Genomic DNA, 21,602 nt, shown 5'->3' with positions numbered 1-21,602 from the left:
TCCAAATAGACCTTAACAGACAGTTGAGATTTTAATACTGCAAGAATTTGTCAGCACAAAAGGTTATTGACTATTTCAAATCCATGGCTTCATACTATCAAGTTAATATTAGACATTGTTCCTTGGACAATAGGACCAGTTTATTAAAAATGCAACATTTACAGAATGATCTTTTAAAATGTGAACATCTTTCCCACCATTCAATAGCTACAAAAATGACTTTCAGGAATATTTCTAATTATAAAATAGCACTACCAGAAGACTCAGATCATAATCACAGCCTGCATGTTTTTAAAGCCCAAGAACCCTCAGCATGTAAAGAATCAGACGTTATTTCCCTCATGGTTGTAATGCTGGCTTATCAAAGTGACATGCTAGGGAGTTCAATTTTTTATTGGAAAGTAAGCTCAGTGAACACACCTTGATATTGGTTAGATTAGTGGCATCCAAGTTTTTTTGTCTTCATGGGAGCACTTATAATCATTAAATGACACAGCATGGAATGAGGCCATTCATCCCGGCTCTTTGAAACAGCTGTCCAATTAATCTCACTCCCCGCTCTTTCTCCATAGCCCTGCAAATTTTTCCCCTTCAAGTGTTCATCCAATTCCCTTTTGAAATTTATTACTGAATCTGCTTCCACCACCCTTTCAGGCAGCGCATTCCAGATCATAACTCGCTGTGTAAACATAATTTTCCTCATGTCGCTTCTGGTTCTTTTACCAATTATCTTAAATATCTGTCCTCTGGCTATCGACTATTCTGCCACTGGAAACAGTTTCTCCTTATTTATTAATCAAAACCCTTCGTGATTTTGAACATCTCTATCAAATCTCCCCTTAACCTTCTTTGCTCTGAAAGCAACCCTAGTTTTTATGGTCTCTCCACATAACTGAAGCCTTTCATCCTTGGTACCATTCTGGTAAATCTCCTCTGCATCCTCTCCAAGGCCTTGACATCCTTCCTATAGTGTGGTGCCCATAATTGGCCACAATACCCCAGCTGGGGCCTAACTAGTGTTTTATAAAAGTTCAGCATAACTTCCTTGATTTTGTACTCTTATGCTTCTACTTATAAAGCCAAGTATCCCTTATGCCTTTTTAACAGCCTTCTCAACTTGTCTTGCCACCTTCAAAGACCTGTGTACGTGCACCCCCAGGTGCCTCTGTTCCTGCACCCCCCATTAAAATTGTACCATTTTGTATATATTGCCTCTCATTTTTCCTACCAAAATGAATCACTTCACGCTTCTGTTAAATTTCACCTGCCATGTGTTTGCCCATTTCACCAGTCTGTGTCCTCCTGAAGTCTGTTACTATCCTCCTCACTGTTAATTACATTTGAGTTTTGTCTCATCTGAAAACTTTGAAATTATGACCTGTATACCCAAGTCCAGGTCATTAATATATATCAAAAACAGTGCTCCAACACCGTTGGGGGGACCCTTGGGAGACCCCACTGCACACTTCCCTCCCGACTGAAAAGCAACCGTTCACCACTACTCCCTTCTCTGTCCCTTATCCAATTTTGTATCCACGCAGCCGCAGCCACAGCCCCTTAAATCTCAATGGCTTCAATTTTGCTAACAAGTCTATCATGTGGTATTTTAGCAAACGCCTTTTGAAAGTCCATATACACACATCGACCTCATCAACCCTCTCTGTTATTTCAAAGAACTCAATCAAGTTAATCATACACGATTTGCCATTAACAAATCCATGCTGGCGTTCATTTATTAACCCATATTTTTCGAAGTGCCAATTAATTTTGTCTCGGATTAATGTTCAATGTCTCCACCAGAACTGAGGGCTGTAGAATGGATTTTAAACCAATAAATGGGGGTGGGGGAAAAGAGAGAGAAGAGGGCTCACACAGAAACAAAAATAAAAATAGCCTAAAGACTAAAACAAGAGATGAGAATGAAGTCGAGGCCAATAGCATTAAAGGTAAAGATAAATTCTTCAGGTTCAGAAAGAAGTATCGGAAATAATAACAAAATAACTGATCAAAATACAACAGAAGTGACAAAAAACAATGAATGTGATAAGTTAAAACATGTTATTTTGAACACATCAGAGCATAAAGGCAGAACAGGATCTATTGCTAAATTAAAAGTTCTATACACTAATGCAAGTATCTTAAGAAATAAAACAAGTGAATTAGAAGTGCAAATTCAGCTAAAAGGGTGCAACATATTCGCCATCACTGAGGCCTGGCTACAAGCTGGGCATGACTTGGAGATAAATATTCCAGGTTATAAGGTCTTTAGAAAGGACAGGGAAATTGAAAAAGGAGAAGCAGCAATATTGAAAGGGGACATTATTACTGTGAGAAAGAGGGGATATCATTAAGAGTAAGCAGGCAGTAGAAACGCTATGGGTAGAATTGAGGAATAGAAAAGGATTCCAAGTTATTTATAGATCTCCAGAAAACAGTGATAAAGTAGCAGGATACATAAACACAGATCAGAGAAGCTTGTTGGAAAAACAGTAGTTATGATGGGAGACTAATTTTCACAGACTGCGAGAAGCAGAACAGATCATGTCCCAAAGGCAGCGAATTTCTTTAGTGTATTCAGGACAGTTTTCTGGAACATGTTCTTGAACCAAGAGAACAGGCCATCTTAGATTTAATAACGAGTAATAAGCCTGAACTGGTCAATAATCTAACAGTAAAGGAACACCTAGCCAACAGTGACCATAATATGATAGAATTCAATATTAGGTTCAAGAGGGAGAAGGGTGAGTCACGAATCAAGGTTTTAAAGTTAGGTAAGGCTGACTTTGGAGGGATGAGGCAGAAGTTGACCGCATTGGATTGGCAGAACTACTAACTGATAAAACTGCAGATGAACAGTGCGGGGTGTTCAAAGAAGTATTTAGTAGAATACAAGACCTCTACATACTCCTAAAGGATAAGAGCTCTATTTGTGTAATTAGACAACCATCAACGAGAGAAGTGAGAGATAGCATAAAACTAAAAGAAAGGGCTCATATGAAGGCAAAGAACAGTAGAGATCCTGCAGACTGGGCGAGGTATAAAGAACAGCAAAGGGATACAAATAAAGTGGGAAGAGCTGCAAAAAGGGAATACGAGAAAAAACTTAAGGGACATCAAAGGCAAACAATGTTTTTACAACTATATTAAGAGAAAGAGGGCGGCTAAAAGTAACGCAGGCCACTTATTGACAGGCGCTGGAGATATTGTAATTGGAAATCAGGAAATGGCAGACTTACTAAGTAGCTACTTTGTATCGGTCTTCACAGTAGAGGATGAGGATAAAATACCAGAGATACAAGGAAAACTAAAAATGATCAAAAGAGGAACTAACTATAGATTCAATATAAGTAAAAACATGGTGATGGAGGAACTAATGTTATTAAAGATAGGCAAATCTCCAGGACCCGATGGTTTCCACCCTAGGGCAGTAAAAGGAGGTGAGGAAATTGTTGATGCGTTAGTCATGATCTTCCAAAACGCTTTTGATTCAAGAATTGTCCCCTTGGATTGGAAAAATACCAATGTCACTCCACTATTTAAGGGTGAGCGAGACAAACTAGGAAATTACAGGCCCATTAGTCTAATGTCAGTTGTGAGGAAGTTACTAGAAGTTATTAGGGACAGAGTGACTGAACATTTAGATAAATATGAGCTGATCAGAGAGAGCCAGCATAGATTTGTAAAGGGTAAATCACATCTAACAAACCTAGCTGAATTTTTTGAGGAGATAACTAACATGGTATATAAGGGGGTGTCTTTGGATGTTATGTATATGGACTTCCAGAAGCCATTCGACAAGGTTCCACATAAGAGACTGTTAACAAAAATGAGGGCACATGGTATTGGAGGCAACCTACTGGGTTGGATTGGGAATTAGTTAGGAGATAGGAGACAGAGAGTCAGGATAAAGGGTATGTACCCGAATTGGCAGGATGTGACTAGTGGTATCCCTCAGGGATCTGTACTGAGGCCACAGCTTCTCACTATATTTATAAATGACCTACATGAAGGAATAGAGAGCCATATATCTAAGTTTGCTGACAACACTAAGTTAAATGGCACAGTAAATAGTATAGGTGGGAGCAAAAAGTTGCAACGGGACATTGATAGATTAAGTGAGTGGGCAAAACTGTGGCAGATGGAGTTTAATGTGAGAAAGTGTGAGGTCATCCACTTTGATCCCAAGAAAGATAGATCAGAATAGCAAGCAGCTAAGAACTGTGAATGAGCAGAGAGATTTAAGGGTCCAAGTACAGAAATCACTAAAAACTAGTGTACAGATACAAAAAAGTTAAAAGGTTAATGGAATGTTGGCCTTTATCTCAAGGGGGCTGGAATACAAAAGGGGTGGAAGTTATTTTACAGCTGTACAGAGCTCTGGTTATACCCCATCTGGAATACTGTGCTCAGTTCTGGGCACCACACCTCAGGAACAATATACTGGTCTTGGAGGGGGTGCAGCAGATTCACCAGAATGATACCAGGGCTAAAAGGGTTAAATTAAGAGGACAGGTTGCATAGACTAGGCTTGTATGCCCTTGAATATAGAAGATTAAGGGATGATCTAATTGAAGTGTTTATGATTGAAGAATTTGATAGGGTAGATAGCAAGAACTATTTCCTCTAGTGGGAGAATCCAAAAGGGGGCACAACCTTAAAATTAGAGCTAGGCTGTTCAGGGATGATGTCAGAATGCACTTCTTCACACAAAGAGTAATGGAAATCTGGAACTCTCCTCCAAAAAGCTGTAGAGACTAGGTCAATTGAAAATTTCAAAAATGAGAGATAGATTTTTGTTAGGCAAGGATATTTTAAGGGTTACAGAACCAAGGCAGGTAGATGGAATTAAGATACAGATCAGCCATGATCTAATTGAATGGTGGAACAGGCTGGAGAGGCTAAATGGCCTACTCCCGTTCCTGAGTTGCTTAAACTTCATGGGCTGGATGGTCAGGGCTCACATGCCATAGTTGGATACCCCAGGGTCAGATAAAATATCGAAGCTCCTTGTATTTTAGAACATGTAAAGTCAGTTCCAGCCTCTACTACACTTGCATGAATTCTATTACCTACAAAAAAATAACCTCTAACCTTTGAGCAACACTGCTGAATTTGTGCCTTAAGGTCAACTTTGTCATGTACTTATAAGTGGCATTGGACAGAGACTGTTTAATCTCATTTTACGGAACACCGAAACAGGCTATTAGCTCAAATAAAGGATCCATGGATGAATTTCTAATCCCCACTCTGATGATGCTTCACAAAATGCTTAGTACAGCACACCTCTGATAAATAGTGGGCAAGACATTTTATACTTGAATTAAGACTTCTCTGAACAGCAAACAAAAACTGACAGATCTACGATTGTTTAGTCACGTCATTTCAAATCTAATTTTTCGTACCAGGTGAAAGGTGAATCAGTCTGATGGACAAGGCTGAGAACTTGCAAAGAAGGAATTAAAGAAGTGAACCAGAATCTATCCTCTCTGCGATGGGGCATTAGTAAGATACTTCACTGGCTTCAGCAGATTAAAATATATTTGGGATAGAATGCTGATTAACAATATAAGCCAAGGTACATTTTAACGCTTGGTTAATGAATTTTGGACACCAGTAGCATATAGAAGTGTTTGGTACCATCTTGGATTAGATATTTGGAATCAGCAACAACTTGCATTTACATAGTGCCTTTAATGCAGTAAAACATCCCAAAGTGTTTCACAGGAGCATTATCAAACAATATTTGACACTGAGCCACATAAGGAGATAGTAGAACAGGTGACCAAAAGCTTGGTCAAAGAGGTAGGTTTTAAGGAGGGTCTTAAAGAAGCAGAGAGGTAGAGAGTCAGAGAGGTTTAGGGAGGAAATTCCAGAACTTAGGGCCTAGGCAGTTGAAGGCACGGGCGCCAATGGTGTCAGTATGCGCAAGAAGCCAGAATTGGAGGAACACAGAGAATTGTAGGAAGGGGCGAGGCCATGAAAGGATTTGAAAATAAGGATGCCAATTTTAAAATCTAGGCAATGCTGGAACGGGAGGCAAAGTAGGTGAGCGAACACAGGGGTGATGGGTGAACGGAACTTGGTGCAAGTTAGGATACGGACAGAGTTTTGGATGAGCTCATGTTTATGGTAGATGCAAGGTGGGAGGCCAGCCAGGACAGCACGAATATAGTTGAGTCTAGAGGTAACAAAGGCATTGATGAGGGTTTTAGCAGATGAGCTGAGGCAGGGATGGAGACAGGTGATGTTATGGATATGGAAGTAGGCGGTCTTGGTGACGGAGAGGATGTGGGGTCAAATAGGATGTCACGGTTGCAAACGGTTTGGTTCAGCTTCAAACAGCAGCCAGGGAACGGAGTTTGTGGCGGGGACAATGGCTTTGATCTTCAAAATATTTAACTGGAGGAAATTTCTGCTCATCTAACATTGGATGTCGGACAAGCAGTATGACAAAATCAGAGGCAGTGGAGGGGTCGAGAGACGTGATGGTGAGGTAGGGCTGACTGTCCTCAGTGTACATGTGGAATCTGACACGTTTTTGGATGATGTTGCTGAGGAACAGTATGTAGATAAGAAATAGGAGTGGGCCAAGGATAGATCCTTGGGGAACTCCATAGATATCAGTGCGGGAGCAGGAAGAGAAGCCATTGCTGGCGATTTTCTGGCAACAACTGGATAGATAGGATTGGAACCAGGTGAGGGAAATCCCACCCAGCTGGGCAACAGAGGAGAGGCGTTGGAGGAGGATGGTGTGCTCGACTGTGTCAAAGTATGCAGACAGGTCGAGAAGGGTGAGGCGGGATCGTTGACCACGGTCACAATCACACAGGATGTCATGTGACTTTGATAAGAGCTATGGCAGAGGAGGAAACCTAATTGGAGGGGTTCAAACTGGGAGTTGAGGGAAAGATGGGCATGGATTTGGGAGGTGATGACATGATCAAGGACTTTGGAGAGGAAAGGAACGTTGGAGATGGGGCGGTAGTTTGCAAGGAAAATAGCACAAGACCTGGTTGCCACTCACTATTTTACATAATTTAAGAGTAAAGCAAATAATGAGAAATTCATCTGTAATTTACTGGCAGAAAATGCATACCTTGCTGAATCTGTGCAACTGGAACAGAAGATTGAGGGGGTATGTACTGCTGGCCTTGACTAAAAGGAATTTGGTTGTGGGGAAAACCAGTCATGGCATTAACCTATGAAATAAAAAGAAATGAAGATCATGAAAGCGTCCACTGAAATTGCACACCAAATTTATGTCATTTCATTTATGGAACAGCCTAATGTTAAGTTTCTTTTCCTCTCCAATTTTCTACCCTCCTCTCCTAAAGATGCTTGATACAATTCCACAGGCACCAACAGTTCTCTATTGCCTCACTCAAGTGAGTATTTTTCACATTAGCCTCAAAATTAACTGTCGTCATTCTGTTTTGACAGTAGACAGCATCGGATCCAAGCTCAACCCTGTCCACGTGAGCACTTTCCTGCACAGGTCAGATAGTGATCAGGAGCACGAACTGATTTTAACCCTCCATAGCCAAGTGCCACTGAAGCCACCTCAATGCCAACCAAGCTGAAATCTATTGACTCAGCACGGTCCCATGATTGTTGTCGGGACCTTGTTATCTGTAGGTCCTAGTATTACAAAAGACCTTTATTCAACCATACCCAAATTACTGGAGAAGTCAAAGATAACATTTTCAATCATTTTTCACTAAGACTTTTTTCCCTCAAAGTAACACAAATTACAATCAGCTGATACTTACAGGCTGCAGTTGACGCATGTTTTCAGGTAATGATGCAGGAAGGTTACTGTTGTAAAACGTTCCACATGCTGGATCATATTGGTCATTATGGGGTCCTGCCAACCGAGGTAATGGCGCCTGACCATCAAAACAAGGGCCAGCTGGTCCATAGGCTGGGTTGGTCAATGCTGTTGCTCCATGTACGGCAGATTCATTATAATGAGATCCTTGAGGCATATTAAATCTGGGTCCAGACTGTCCATCAAATACTCTTCCCTGATACTGTGAACTTGGAGGATGACCATTAAACAAGTGACCAGCAACACTGCATCTAGGATCAGGATGCACTGGAGCCCCATCAAACTGTGGCCCACGAGAACTATCAAAATATGCACCTGGCTGTGTAGCAATAATGTCAAACCGAGTCCCAGCAGGACCATCAAAACGAATGGCAGACTGCCCTGGGTGACTGCCTGAACCATCATAATGTGTACCAGGCTGCCCCAGTTGTGGACCATCAAAGCGCACAGCACATTGTGCTGGGCGACCACCAGGGCCATCAAAGTGTGTACTGGGCTGCCCTGGATGTGGACCATCAAAGCGTGCGATAGGCTGCCCTAGTCGAGAACTTGGGCCATCAAAACGTATACTGGGCTGCCCAGGATGTGGACCATCAAAGCGCATACGGGCCTGCCCCAGAAGACCATCTGAGCTATCAAAACGTGCACCAGACTGTCGCGAATGTGGGCCATCAAAGTGCATGGCAGGCTGCCCAGGGTGTGGAACATCAAAGCGAGGGTTCCCTGGATGACTTCCAGGGTTGTCTAACTGTGTGCCTAGCTGTCCTGTGTGTGGGCCAAAGCGTGCGCTTGGCTGTCCTGGGTGGCCACCTAGACTGTCAAAGTGACCACAGGGTTGCCCAGGGTGTGAACCATCGATGCGAGGGCCAGGCTGTGGACCCTCAAAGTGTACCCCAGGCTGCCCTGGATGACCACCTGGACTGTCAAAGCGTGTCCCAGGCTGCCCTGGGTGTGGACCACTAAAGCGCGTCCCAGGCTGTCCCAGGTGCGGACCGTCAAAGCGTGGTCCAGGCTGCCCCGGGCGAGGGCCATCAAAACGTGGTGCAGGCTGCCCCATGCGAGGACCATCAAAACGTGGCCCAGGCTGCCTGGGGTGAGAACTGTCAAAGCGCAGGCCAGGCTGCCCGGAACGAGGACCACCTGAACTGTCAAAGCGTACACCAGGCTGCCCTGCATGTAGAGTACCTGGACCATCAAAGCATGCACCAGGCTGTCCTCGGTGTGGACCATCAAAGCATGCACCAGGCTGTCCAGAGTGGGAACCACCTGGACCATCGAAGTGTGTACTGGGTTGCCCCGGAATACCCTCAATCCAAAGACCAGGCAGCTCAAGGGCACCATCAATCTGATGGACAACCTGTTCAGGGGGATCCTGCAACCTCATCCTAGATCCAACAATGCGGCCATCACAGCTTGGAGATCCATCCCGATTACGAAGCCATGTCCTGTCTGGTTCAATGGATTCATCAGTTCTCAATTTTTCCAGGGTTCTTGCAGACCCAGTTTTTCCTTGCCCTGGCCTATCAGTAAGTTCCCTAAATCTCTGAGGCATTTCAAGTACCCCAGATCTTGGCCTTGAACTTTCAACTAGTCCATTGCCTCTCTGTGGTGGATCATAAGCAGGTTTTTCCTCCAAATTATGGTCACATTGGGATCTTGGTTCTTCTCTTTTTATGTCTGATAAAAACAAAGTACATTAAATTATTGTTTTAGACAGACTTAAACATTAAATTGCAGGACAGGGTGAGATTGACAAGAGACCTGCTGTAATATATTCACGATAAAACCAGTTCAACAGCCTCAGTACTTTCTACTATTCTACTTCAAACTGTCAATCATAATTTTATTGAAACCAGAAAATGTTAATTCTGTACATTTTAACATGATCGGATTCATTTTAGTACCCAGCTTTGTCTCCTGCTACAGCAGTCACTGCAACACTAAAATACAGTGAACTAATCTCCCATTCAATATTGAGCAAGTAAAACCTTTTCTTTTAAAATTAATGAGCTCTCATCATGTATATTAGAATTCCAAAACCATTAGAAAAATGTCTCAATATGACTGTCCAATAGCTATCGCAGCCCAACTACAGTGGATCTCTTGCCACACATACAAATTAGACTTAAATGGGGCAAAAAAGTACTTTAGTGATTCTACAGTGATATTTAATTATCAAATATTTACACCTCAAAAGCAGTACTTTGATGTGGCAAATTCAATTAAACTTTATTAAAAGATGAATATATAAGCTTCCCCCAATGATCTTGAGGATAACAGTACAAATGGGCAGTAGTCGACACATGGCAGTTGATCTCAATGCCCATGTGCTCGGAATGGTCCGGGGGGGGGTGGGGGGGAGGAAGAGAATATCTGCCAAGATTGCCACACCTGATTACTATCCAGTAACCCAAGCTGGAAAATGTACATATATAGATATTAGAGGTGAATAAAGATCAGACTCATCTGTGATGCCTTTAGCAATGAAGTACCCTGCTAATATTCACATTCTAGTCTGACACACATGAAGAATGGTCACTGAAGGTACTGGAGAGCCACTGGCACTCATGAAACTAAGAGTCAGCACCCTGAGTGGCAAAAAATAAAAAATGCAGTGATTTTTCTCCCATAAAACCTATTACAAGTGGTAAATCTTAAATAATGTCAGAAGTGGAAAGTTTGAGGGATTCAATAAGTACCCAAGTACTGCAGATATATTAAAAAAACAGTAAGAAACCATAGTGGCTAGGTGCATTTTGCCACTGAATGGAGACAATCTCCATGACTCAGTGGGGAATTGGCTTATTAATGCAGTACTGAGATACTTTACAAGGTCCAACAGTCAATTTCTGGTCTGTGCTTAGCTGATCCCAGCTAGGGCTCCAGTGGTGCATAAGTAGCCTCAGAATCTCTGGAGTAGGTGAAGGATTTAAAAAAAAAGTCAGCCAGGTTCTCACTCTCGATTACTAGCTAGATAACATTTTAAACTGTAAGCGAGATATCAGAAGAGGGCAGAATCAGTGCTCAGATGAGTTGCCCCCGCTATCCAATGACCCGCTGACAATCACTGCCCAAGTTCATTCCAGCAGCGAACCCAATGAGACAATCAACGATCCGGAAGAGCAGACAGAGGGATCCACGGTACAGCAACCAAAGAGGAAAGAGTCAAACTGGACTCCTCCAGAGGGTCACTGCCCTCAGCTTGACATGTATGCTCAAGCTGTCAGGAAATGCGTCAATGCCAGATTCATCAGCCGCACTCAGAAGACAGTCCAGAATGTCACCCGAGCACAACACAACGCCATCAAAGCTCTCAAGACCAACCGCAACATAGTCATCAAACCAGCGGACAAAGGAGGAGCCATAGTCGTACAGAACAGAACGGACTATTGCAAAGAAGCATACTGACAACTGGACAACCAGGAACACTACAGACGGTTACCCGCAGATCCGACCAAGGAACACACCCACCAGCTCAACAAACTGATCAAGACCTTCGATCCAGACCTTCAAAGCATCCTACGCGCTCTCATCCCACGTTCTCCCCGCGTGGGAGACTTCTACTGCCTCCCAAAGATACACAAAGCCAACACACCCGGACGTCCTATCGTATCAGGCAACGGAACCCTGTGCGAGAACCTCTCTGGATACATCGAGGGCATCCTGAAACCCATCGTACAGGGAACCCCCAGCTTCTGTCGCGACACTACAGACTTCCTACAAAAACTCAGTACCCACGGACCAGTTGAACCAGGAACACTTCTCACCACGATGGACGTCTCGGCACTATACACCAGTATCCCCCACGATGACGGCATCGCTGCGACAGCATCAATACTCAACACCAACAACAGCCAATCTCCAGGCGCCATCCTACAACTCATCCGCTTCATCCTGGATCACAATGTCTTCACCTTCAATAACCAGTTCTTTACCCAAACACACGGAACAGCCATGGGGACCAAATTCGCACCCCAATACGCCAACATTTTCATGCACAAGTTCGAGCAGGACTTCTTCACCGCACAGGACCTCCAACCAACGCTATACACCAGATACATAGATGACATTTTCTTTCTATGGACCCACGGCGAAGTATCACTAAAGAGACTACACGATAACATCAACAAGTTCCATCCCACCATCAAGCTCACCATGGACTACTCCTCAGAATCAGTTTCTTTCTTGGACACACGAATCTCCATCAAAGACGGGCACCTCACTCTACCGCAAGCCCACGGACAACCTCACGATGCTCCACTTTTCCAGCTTCCACCCTAACCACGTCCAAGAGGCCATCCCCTATGGACAGGTCCTGCGAATACACAGTGTCTGCTCAGACGAGGAGGAACGCGATGGACACCTACAGACACTGAAAGACGCCCTAGTAAGAACGGGATATGATGCTCGACTCATCGATCGACAGTTCTGACGGGCCACAGCGAAAAATCGCATAGAGCTCCTCAGAAGACTAACACGGGACGCAACCAACAGAGTACCCTTCGTCGTCCAGTACTTCCCCAGAGCGGAGAAACTACGCCATGTTCTCCGCAGCCTTCAACATGTCATCGATGACGACTAACACCTCGCTATGGCCATCCCCACACCTCCACTACTCGCCTTTAAACAGCCAACCAACCTCAAACAGACCATTGTTCGCAGCAAATTACCCAGCTTTCAGGAGAACAGTGTCCACGACACCACACAACCCTTCCATGGTAACCTCTGCAAGACATGCCAGATCATCGACACAGATACCACCATCACATGAGAGGACACCACCCACCAGGTGCATGGTTCATACTCCTGTGACTCGGCCAACGTTGTCTACCTCATACGTTGCAGGAAAGTATGCCCCAGAGCATGGTACATTGGTGAGACCATGCAAACGCTGCAACAACGGATGAACGGACACCACGCAACATTCGCCAGACAGGAGGGTTCCCTCCCAGTCGGGGAACACTTCAGCAGTCAAGGACATTCTGCCACCGACCTTCGGGTAAGCGTACTCCAAGGCGGCCTTCGAGACACTCGACAACGCAAAATCGTCGAGCAGAAATTGATAGCCAAATTCCGCACCCATGAGGACGGCCTCAACCGGGATCTTGGGTTCATGTCACGCTACACGTTACCCCACCAGCGAACAAATGTTATCTGTTTTTAATATAACGGGTCAATTGCTGTCTTTTCCTTCCGGATGTTTCTACCTCTCTCGCTCTGTTTTTTTAATTGGCATCTCCACATCATCTGTTTTTTTAGTTCTGGCCGTTTGTATATTCGGTGGCCCTGTAGGTAACACCTATCTGTCTGAACACTTTGGTTGCCTTGGCAACGGGCAGTTGAAAAGACTATCTGTAATCACCAGACATTGTTCTGTGATTTATAAATGCGATAGGTTCGAGGATTTCATTTCCACATTCACCTGAGGAAGGAGGAAGCCTCCGAAAGCTTGTGGATTTTAAAATAAAATTGTTGGACTATAACTTGGTGTTGTAAAATTGTTTACAAGTTCATAAAGTTTAGTGAGAAACAAGACAGTTGCCACTTGGACGAACTGTATCGTGAATTAACACCTTCAGTAAAAGTTAGAAAATTGGGAAAAATATTTTTTTTAAATATTGGACAACTTCCTGATTCTCAATAATGTCGTAAGAAAAAGGTGGCAAGCACAGATACTTCCGTATTAAGACAACAAGTCTTCTGTTCTTGTTTGTGGCCAGAAGTAGTATTCGTAAACCTGTGAGGAGGTGCTTCCTCGCTGGTGACTGGGGAATCGTGTGTACTGTGACCCAGGACAGAGAATAATAAATTTAACACAGGTGAATTGGGAGAACTGTCAATTACTTTTCTAAATTTACCTTGTCCATCTCTTGGACCAAATTCTTGAAGGTCTCTTTCAAGCACGGGCTGATGCTTTGCTCCCTGTCGCTGATCTTTATGGTGCTCGTTCCTTGGCTCTGTCCGATTGCTACACAACTTTCCATGATTAGAATCTGTTTTATACCGATCTTCAGGAATTGGAGAACTTCTGATTTGTTTAATCGGCAACTTTTCATCTACATGTTTTTTGCTATCGCGTACTAGACTTTGGTTTCTCTCCTCATCTACTGAAGAACTCTTATGTTGACGTAGTGGTGATACACGGTCACAGTGTTTGTCATGTGACTGTCTATTATCACCAACAGGAGAATGTCTCACAGGCTTGACGTCACACAGTTTTCTTCTTTCGGAATGCCTTCCTTCACTGTAATGTCCATGCCCACTCTCATTTGCCTCTCTTTTTTCTCCAAGTTTCCTTTCCTGGAAAGTACCTTTTGTAGTATGCTTTTCAATTACTGAATATGAATTGCTGCTCATATTTGGAGACTTGCTTCCTTGATCACCATCTTCTCTTACACTAAGTGAAAGATCACCCGATATATCCTTATTACGCGCCTCTCTTGTTTTCCAACGAAGTTCTGCTTCATGCGATTGTTCTAACTGAACCCTGGTTCTTTTTAATTTGGACATGTGCTCAAGATAGCTCATTTCTGCTTCAGATAACGTTGCACCTTTAACTTGGGTTCTAGCTGGAGATTCGCCCTTCAGTTCTGTTTTAAAACCCCTGGGGGTAACATGGCATGCTTGCCAGTCGCTAGATCTACTCTTTTCCTCTTGGTACTGGAACAATTGATTGATTTGATGAGCAACAACAAGAAACTCATCGTAACTTATTTCTCCGGCTGCTAGTCGTTGACTTGCCTATGAAAACAAAGATTATGAACTTGGTTAGAAGACAAGGACCACTTATCAGATGTAAAATCACCAGCTTGTAACATCTCTTCTAAAACTGTTACAAAAACATTTAATCTGAGGAAGGACAGCAACTACAGCTGAACTTTGTATCCTCCAGACTTGGTAGAAGAAAATTGGCCAGCTCTCTATCACTTAAGCACATACATGAATATCAAGTTAACTACAAAACTGTGCTGTAATGCCACCAACTCAGTCGGATTGCCCAAAAAACTTAGACTCACTTTAAAAATCCAATTTAGGTGTACTGTAGTGCTGTCACTACCCATGAAGCTATAACTCAACACAAGATGTTGCCTTAAGAAAAGTGGTGAGGGTTGTCGACGAGAAGCTTGCCAAAAAATCACGGAATATCCTTTTTGAAATATAAATAACCAATTTCACAAATCCAAACAATGAATCAGGTCAATAACTTGATGCTTAATAGGCTTTAACCTGGTTTAAAATATTGCTTAAAAAATTGAATTCAGCAACTACACACTATTAAAGCTAGCTTAAAACTGCTATCTTTCAGCAGAAAAGCATATTACTCTTTTCGGACCACGTCAATTGAATAACTTATTCATAAAGTAACGTATTTCCTACCATAAATATGGCTTTCCTGGTTCTATTAAAGCCCAACCTTCATGCACAAGCATACTAAAAAGGGGAAGGGGAAAGTGGTTAGGCCCAACCACTATTCCCCAATGACAGTTATGTTAACTCCTAAGAAAGATTTTTAAAAATTGCAGCCGATTTCTCCCCAACTATAAAGGTAATCGAGCTAGCTCCATGAGACCATGGTCACCCATGACTCATCATTATGTGATCTTAACTAACTCACAACCCCCTCCCCCCCGACCCCCAATGTTCTACTCCCTCAGGGGCCGGTTAAGTCCATTCTTGAAGGGCTGTAGCTTACCGGTGTTTACCACGTCCAGCAGTAGCCTGCTTCAGAGGGTAACAATCAGCAAAGAAATACTTTCTGGCAACCACCTTTGCCGTTGTATTTTAATCGAGATGCCCACTAGTCCGAACAAGACATCATCCAATTCAAGCGTGAGGAGGAAATCACCTCGGGACACTATTCCTTTAACAGCTTAAGACTACAACTATCAGGTGACTTTTTAGACTCTGCCATAATGCATTACTCCCAGCTGCCTTAATTCACTTAACTAGAGCTTTCATTTTCACACGCACAAATATGAAGGCTTCTAGCTTAGCACATCCCCAAGTGTTATAAACCATGGTTTTGGCAAGAATACATTAATTGTTTTTGCTCTGCAAGTTAATTTCCAAATTGGAAGGTCTTCCTGGATGCAAACCTGGTCATCCTAGATTGCAGAATGCAACTGGTGGAAACCCTGTTCTTCTATGTTGACCTTCTAACAAGTCAAACTGTTAATTGGACGTCTGAAAGGTAGCTGCGCCAGTAGCAGATCTAGCTGTCTGTCAGAATCTGAAATCTCTTCAAGGGGATCTTGATTGCTTCGAAAGAAAAGATGCCTAGGTCTTTCTCAGCTAATAAGGGGCCATGATGACAACTGTAGTTGCATCCTATATCAACAGGCATAAGCAGCAAGGAATACAAAAGCATCAGCTGCCAAGAGATCAACAGGCCATCCAGGGCTACGGCCTGCTGCCCCAGAACTGCAGAATTTCATCTGCAAATAGCCTGTTATTGAAAATGAAATGGTCATGTCTAAGTAGAGAGTGCCTACATGCATTTAGATCTGGTCTCTGCAGAGGGCATCCACTGCAACTTCCCGCACCATGTGAACTGCTGGCAAGTCAGTAACGTGGAATTTGTTCAGCGCCAAAAGCTGGATCTAATTTGGAATCTACCCAAAAAATCCTCTTGTTCTGGATCACTATTGTAGTGCTGGTTCCACAAATACACTTGTGGAATACTCCTTAAAAAGCATTTTCCAAGAGTCTTCCAGACAAGCTCCTCATGCTATGAAGGCGGCAGTCATTAATCTACCAGTGCTATAATTCCACCACAAATGTGGCCTAAAGACCAAAGGAATGATCTTGATTGATGGTGGCTTCAATATGAAGAATGCACAAGGGACAACTGCACCATCAAGTTCCATTAGAAAGGTCTCAAGGGGCAATATGCTGTATTCTCCCTGAAAGGCAGAGCAACAACAACTTGCATTTATATAGCGCATAAGCGTAGTAAAATGTCCCAAGACGCTTCATGAGAGGATTTTTTGAGTAGATTCCAAATTAGATCCAGTCTTTGCCACTGAACAAAATCCATATTGCTGACTTGCCACATTGCACCCTGCTTGGCAAGTCACAAAATTTCATGAAAGACTCCGCTCCACCTGTTCTTGGAACCAGATCCCTATGAATAAATGATTCTGAAACATTGCCAACTGTGAATCTCCCCCCCACCCCACCCCATCCATAATTCACAAACCCTAGTCTTTGCACTGGATACCACTTAAAGCTGCCGATTAAAGTTACTTGCACCAGTTCACCGTGCTAGTAACAGGCAGGCAGCTTTCATGGGAAAACCGCTACCAGTGACAAACAATTGGAAAAACATTTGGGTGCTGATATTAGGGCAAGCAGCACTATCTTCGGCTGATAACAAATGCCCCTGCAGAACTAGATTTTTAATAGTTATGTGGAAGTGTAGATCTTGGTGGTCTTCTGGTTCTACTGTCTGAATAGTCTGAGGGAAGGTGATTATTTTCAACTTCTGATTCAAATCTGGAGGCCCAGGATTGACCAGAAGCTCCCACACTTTGAGAAACTACAGTAGTAAACTCTTTCTTGGCCTGATGGAACATTTTATACAGTCCTGGTAAGGGGTACTTTTCACACTTTAGTACTTCAAACATCCCTGGTAAATTCATCCTTGAATGTTCTCAGACTCTTAGTTCTCAGTCATGATGCCACCCCCTTTCAGTTCACACGTCCACGATCTGCTAAATGTGACCCTTTGAAATTCCTGCAAATACTGGGGATTGGAAGTATTTGTAGTTATTGCTTAAAGGCAGAGACAACAGCAGAGGTGGTTTCTGCTTCATGCTTTCCTTGTCTGGGATGCTTGGCCTCGGAATGAACTCACCTCTGGTCGAAATAACGAACAGCTTCTTGCCTGAAGGTGGCTGCATCAGGCAGAGTATCTGCTGGGCAAGGTTATCAAGGGTCATGCTGAGAATGTTGCATACGCTTTGCTGATATCCACCTGGATCTCAAACAAGCCTTTTACCGTAAAATGTGAAGCTTTTTCTGGAGGTCTGGCAAGAAACCCAAAGTGCACCAGTGATTTTTTGCCTACCCTGCAACTGATGATGCACAATCTTATGTGTATGATAGCTAAGCATGAGGAAGCAGCTCTAATACCTGGTCAAACAGTTAATAAAAAGAAAAAAAACCTGAAGTATACCCATATTAATCCGTACAAATTATATTCAATACAATTCTACTTACCTTTTTCAATAAATCTCTCTTGTTAGCAGATGTCAATTCTTTTGGGATTTGTAAGTTTGCATCAACACTCATCCTTTGCTGCCTTGGTGTTCGAGGTGACAGAATGCCTTTACTTCCAGGGTGTACATCCTTCTGCTGTTGATGAGGAAATTTCGAATGTGCCTGAGTCTCTTGTTTCTGCTTCAAACTACAAAGCACAATTGTAACAAAGTGATACATCTCAAACTGCTCGTTATTAACTTTACCATCTCAAATAATTTACTGGTTGCACAGTGATAGCTCAATGAACTCCTTCAAAGAATTAAAACCTATCCCTCAAGTCATTCAAAGTACATTCCTTTGGGCATGTTCCAATAAAGGGACAGCTGAAATATTAATCTTGCTTCTTCCTTCAGATACTGATTCATCAGCTGTGTATTTCCATACTGTTTCAATTCCCTCAAGTGGCTTCTGTTAGCACCTGACGGCATCACTACAGTACTGTGCACTACCTGGCAGCAGCCATAAACATACATCAAAAATCTCACCTTCCTGAATAATGGAAAATTCACAACTATACATCACATAATCCAAAAATTGCATCACTGCAAAGTTATGTTGGCATTAAGGTGATGGGTGCTTCATCGATCATTGCTAGAACCATTACTGTTTACATCTTACATAAATAATTTGGAAGGACACAAACTAAGTTAGGCTTGCTGACAATACAAAATGTGGCAGAGAGGGGAGACAAATAACAGGGAACAAGCAGACCAAATACAGTGTGACTGGGATGGACTGGCTGACAAGTGGCATTTAGCATGAACAAATACAAGGTGACAAGGCCTGGGAAGGCAAATAAGCAATCACACAAGTATATATTCAACACAAGGAATATAACACAAATCTAAACCACAGCACGCAACACAGAAGAGGGATATCGGGTATTGATACATTGCTTACTGTAACCAATAGTGCAACGTGCAGCAGCTGTAAAGACAAACTCTTTAGTGTAAAGCTGAAGGGATAAAATACAAGTCTCAGGAGATGGTACTGAGATTGTATAGGGCAATTCACTAATGGAAACATGAGGGTTGGAGTAAGAGTAACTAAACTAATCCTGGGGATCGGTCAAAAGGGAATGGTATATATACACACTTGAAAAGGAAAAATTTGCAGGACTATGGGGAAACAGCAGGGGAGTGGGACTAACTGAATAGCTCTTTCAAAGAGCGGCACGGGCATGATGGGCCGGATGGTCGTCTTCTGTGTTGTAAGATTCTATGATCTAAACTACCAGAAGAGACTAAAAGTAGAAATGTTTAGTGGAGAAAAGGTGGCTCAGCAAAGGCATCATTAAAATATGCTGACCCCAAAGGAATTGTTTCACATAACCATCTCTAACCAGTGAAGATGGACTCAAGTTTGAACAAAGGTGGTGAACAAATGAAGCTCAGAAGTGGGAAGATGAATGGACATTTTAGATTTAACTACTCCATGCAGATGGTGGTGAATGTGTGGAACAGATTACCCAGGGTAGATACCTTCAAAAAATTCAAATACAAATTGGAGTTTTTGGCAAAAGATACAATTGACAGACATTAAGAATAGTATGTTGTTTTTGTTTTAAAACTTTGTAACTAGCTACATGGACTACAATAATTTTTCTGGTCCTGTACATTCCTAACTTACCTTTTAGCTTCCTCCCACCCAGACTTCCATCTTTTTGCAGATGGTGGGTCATGCCAGTTTTCTACATTCTCCTTTGGCTCAGGAGATCGTCTTGGAGAGTTTCTGTTTTCAGGACGTATAACCTGGGATTCTTGACCTCTATCCTCCCGCGTTCTCTTCAGTTTCCTTGTATCTCTTTCTGGTTTGGTACTGGCTTTCTTTCTAAGATCTCGGTGTTCCCAGTTATTAGTATTCTGTTTATACTCATCAGAGAGGGGTCGCTTTACTGGCTTTTCTTTGTCCTGTGTTTTGGAAAGTGGTGAAACACTTATACACCTCCGTTTTGGTGACAATCTACCTCTTTGTCTGGCAGAACGTGATACAGGTGACCGTGATATTGGTGATCGTGATCTTGAAGATCTAGAATGTGATCTAAAATTAAATCCTCCAGATTTGGAAACATCTTTTTCAATCTCTTTTCCTTCCTTTTCATTTTTCAACAGAACGCCATTGATTGCTTTATTTCTCATTGCCGCAGGTTTACGTTCAGTTCCTCTACTCTGATCTTCCTCTACTTTTTTTTCAGCACTTGCCCTCTTTTCTTTTGTTTCTACTTTACTATCAGTCTTATCTTGAGAAGACTTTCGCAACCGTGGGTCTCTTTTAGTGATTTCTACTTTTACCTTCTCATTGTCCATTTTTTTGGCATTTTTAGCAGGCAACTTATTTTTCACTGGTGATACCAATTTAGATTTTCCTTCTGAAATTTTGGATTCCTTTCTGACCAATTTGTCACAGACCTTATCTTTGTCTTGTTTTGATATACTGGTATGACTTTCATTCCTATCAGAAGTTCCCCCAGCTGGGCTACTTTTTTTGCTTACTGTTTTATCAAATTTCTCTGTTTGCAGTGGGCCTTCCTTTTTAACAGGATCTTTTGTCTGAGTTGACAGTTGACTGAGCCTATTTATGCGAGGGTCTCTGTTTGACACTTTGGTATCACTGACATGTGCTGCCTGAGATTTTTCTGGCTGTGCTGATTCTTGTTGCAAGGGTCTGACTGTAGCTGGAGACGGCTTTGTTGTCCCCGTTGAAAGCATAGGAGACACCTTCGTAATTGGCACATGTAGTTTGGAATGTCCAAGGGTTACCACTGTATCAGGAATGGGATGTTGGGAAGCAAGTGAGGCAATCTAAAGAAAAAAAATGCACAATTATAACAAAAGCAAAATACTAGCAACATCTAGACTTTGATATAAAGACATGGGCCAAAATGTTTTATCACTCAAATCTGGACTGTAAGCATTTGCATTTAATCCCCATACAGACAGGTTTTCTCATGTACACATCAAAAGCATTTTTTTTACTAAATCTACAGTAGGTACTTGGAAAATAAACCCAAGTTTGGTTAAATCAAAATATGGTCAAGGAATTGCCTACAAATTAACTTATTACACAAGATATTCAACAAAGATAGTTTTCATCTTTTGTCACAAGTTAGAGTAAGAACTAGAACACAATGTTGGAAACACAAGTCAACATCTGTAAAGAAAATATACAGAATATTTTGGGTATAACCCTTTGTCAGAACTTTGTTAAACTAAAATGTTAACCTGTCTTTTTTTCTACAGATGCTGACTGATCTGTATCCTTTTGGCAGGTTGTTTTTATTTTATTTCCAGCATTTGCAGTTTCTTTTATTCCGAGTGTATGACTGATGGTTACCTACTGCAATTATCTTCCTCATTCTTTTAAAAATGTTCAGTCTACATACAATGGGAATAGTCATAATTCCAAGCACAACAGCAAAATATCACCTGAGATTCAAGGAATTTTGAACTGGGGCAGTCAAGCCAATTTTTCCCCCTCCTTGCTGTACAGAAGATTTCACTCCAGGACTTGC

The 21,602-nt window shown here is 42.4% G+C and overlaps 1 protein-coding gene across 1 annotated transcript in view; it reads right to left on the bottom strand.

The window, feature by feature from the left end:
- pcf11 (PCF11 cleavage and polyadenylation factor subunit) overlaps positions 1-21,602 on the bottom strand; it is a 47,532-nt gene that overhangs the window by 11,402 nt on the left and 14,528 nt on the right. Inside the window, exons 5-9 of the mRNA XM_067986267.1 lie at positions 19,721-20,892; positions 18,050-18,236; positions 13,687-14,569; positions 7,770-9,505; positions 7,097-7,199 (exon numbers count right to left, since the gene is read on the bottom strand). Coding sequence (XP_067842368.1) covers positions 7,097-7,199; positions 7,770-9,505; positions 13,687-14,569; positions 18,050-18,236; positions 19,721-20,892 — 4,081 coding nt within the window. The remainder of the gene's footprint in view (positions 1-7,096; positions 7,200-7,769; positions 9,506-13,686; positions 14,570-18,049; positions 18,237-19,720; positions 20,893-21,602) is intronic.

This window comes from Heptranchias perlo, chromosome 6, assembly GCF_035084215.1.
Source record: "Heptranchias perlo isolate sHepPer1 chromosome 6, sHepPer1.hap1, whole genome shotgun sequence".
Taxonomy (NCBI): Eukaryota; Metazoa; Chordata; class Chondrichthyes; order Hexanchiformes; family Hexanchidae; genus Heptranchias; species Heptranchias perlo.
This window is presented reverse-complemented; position numbering and strand designations above follow the sequence as displayed.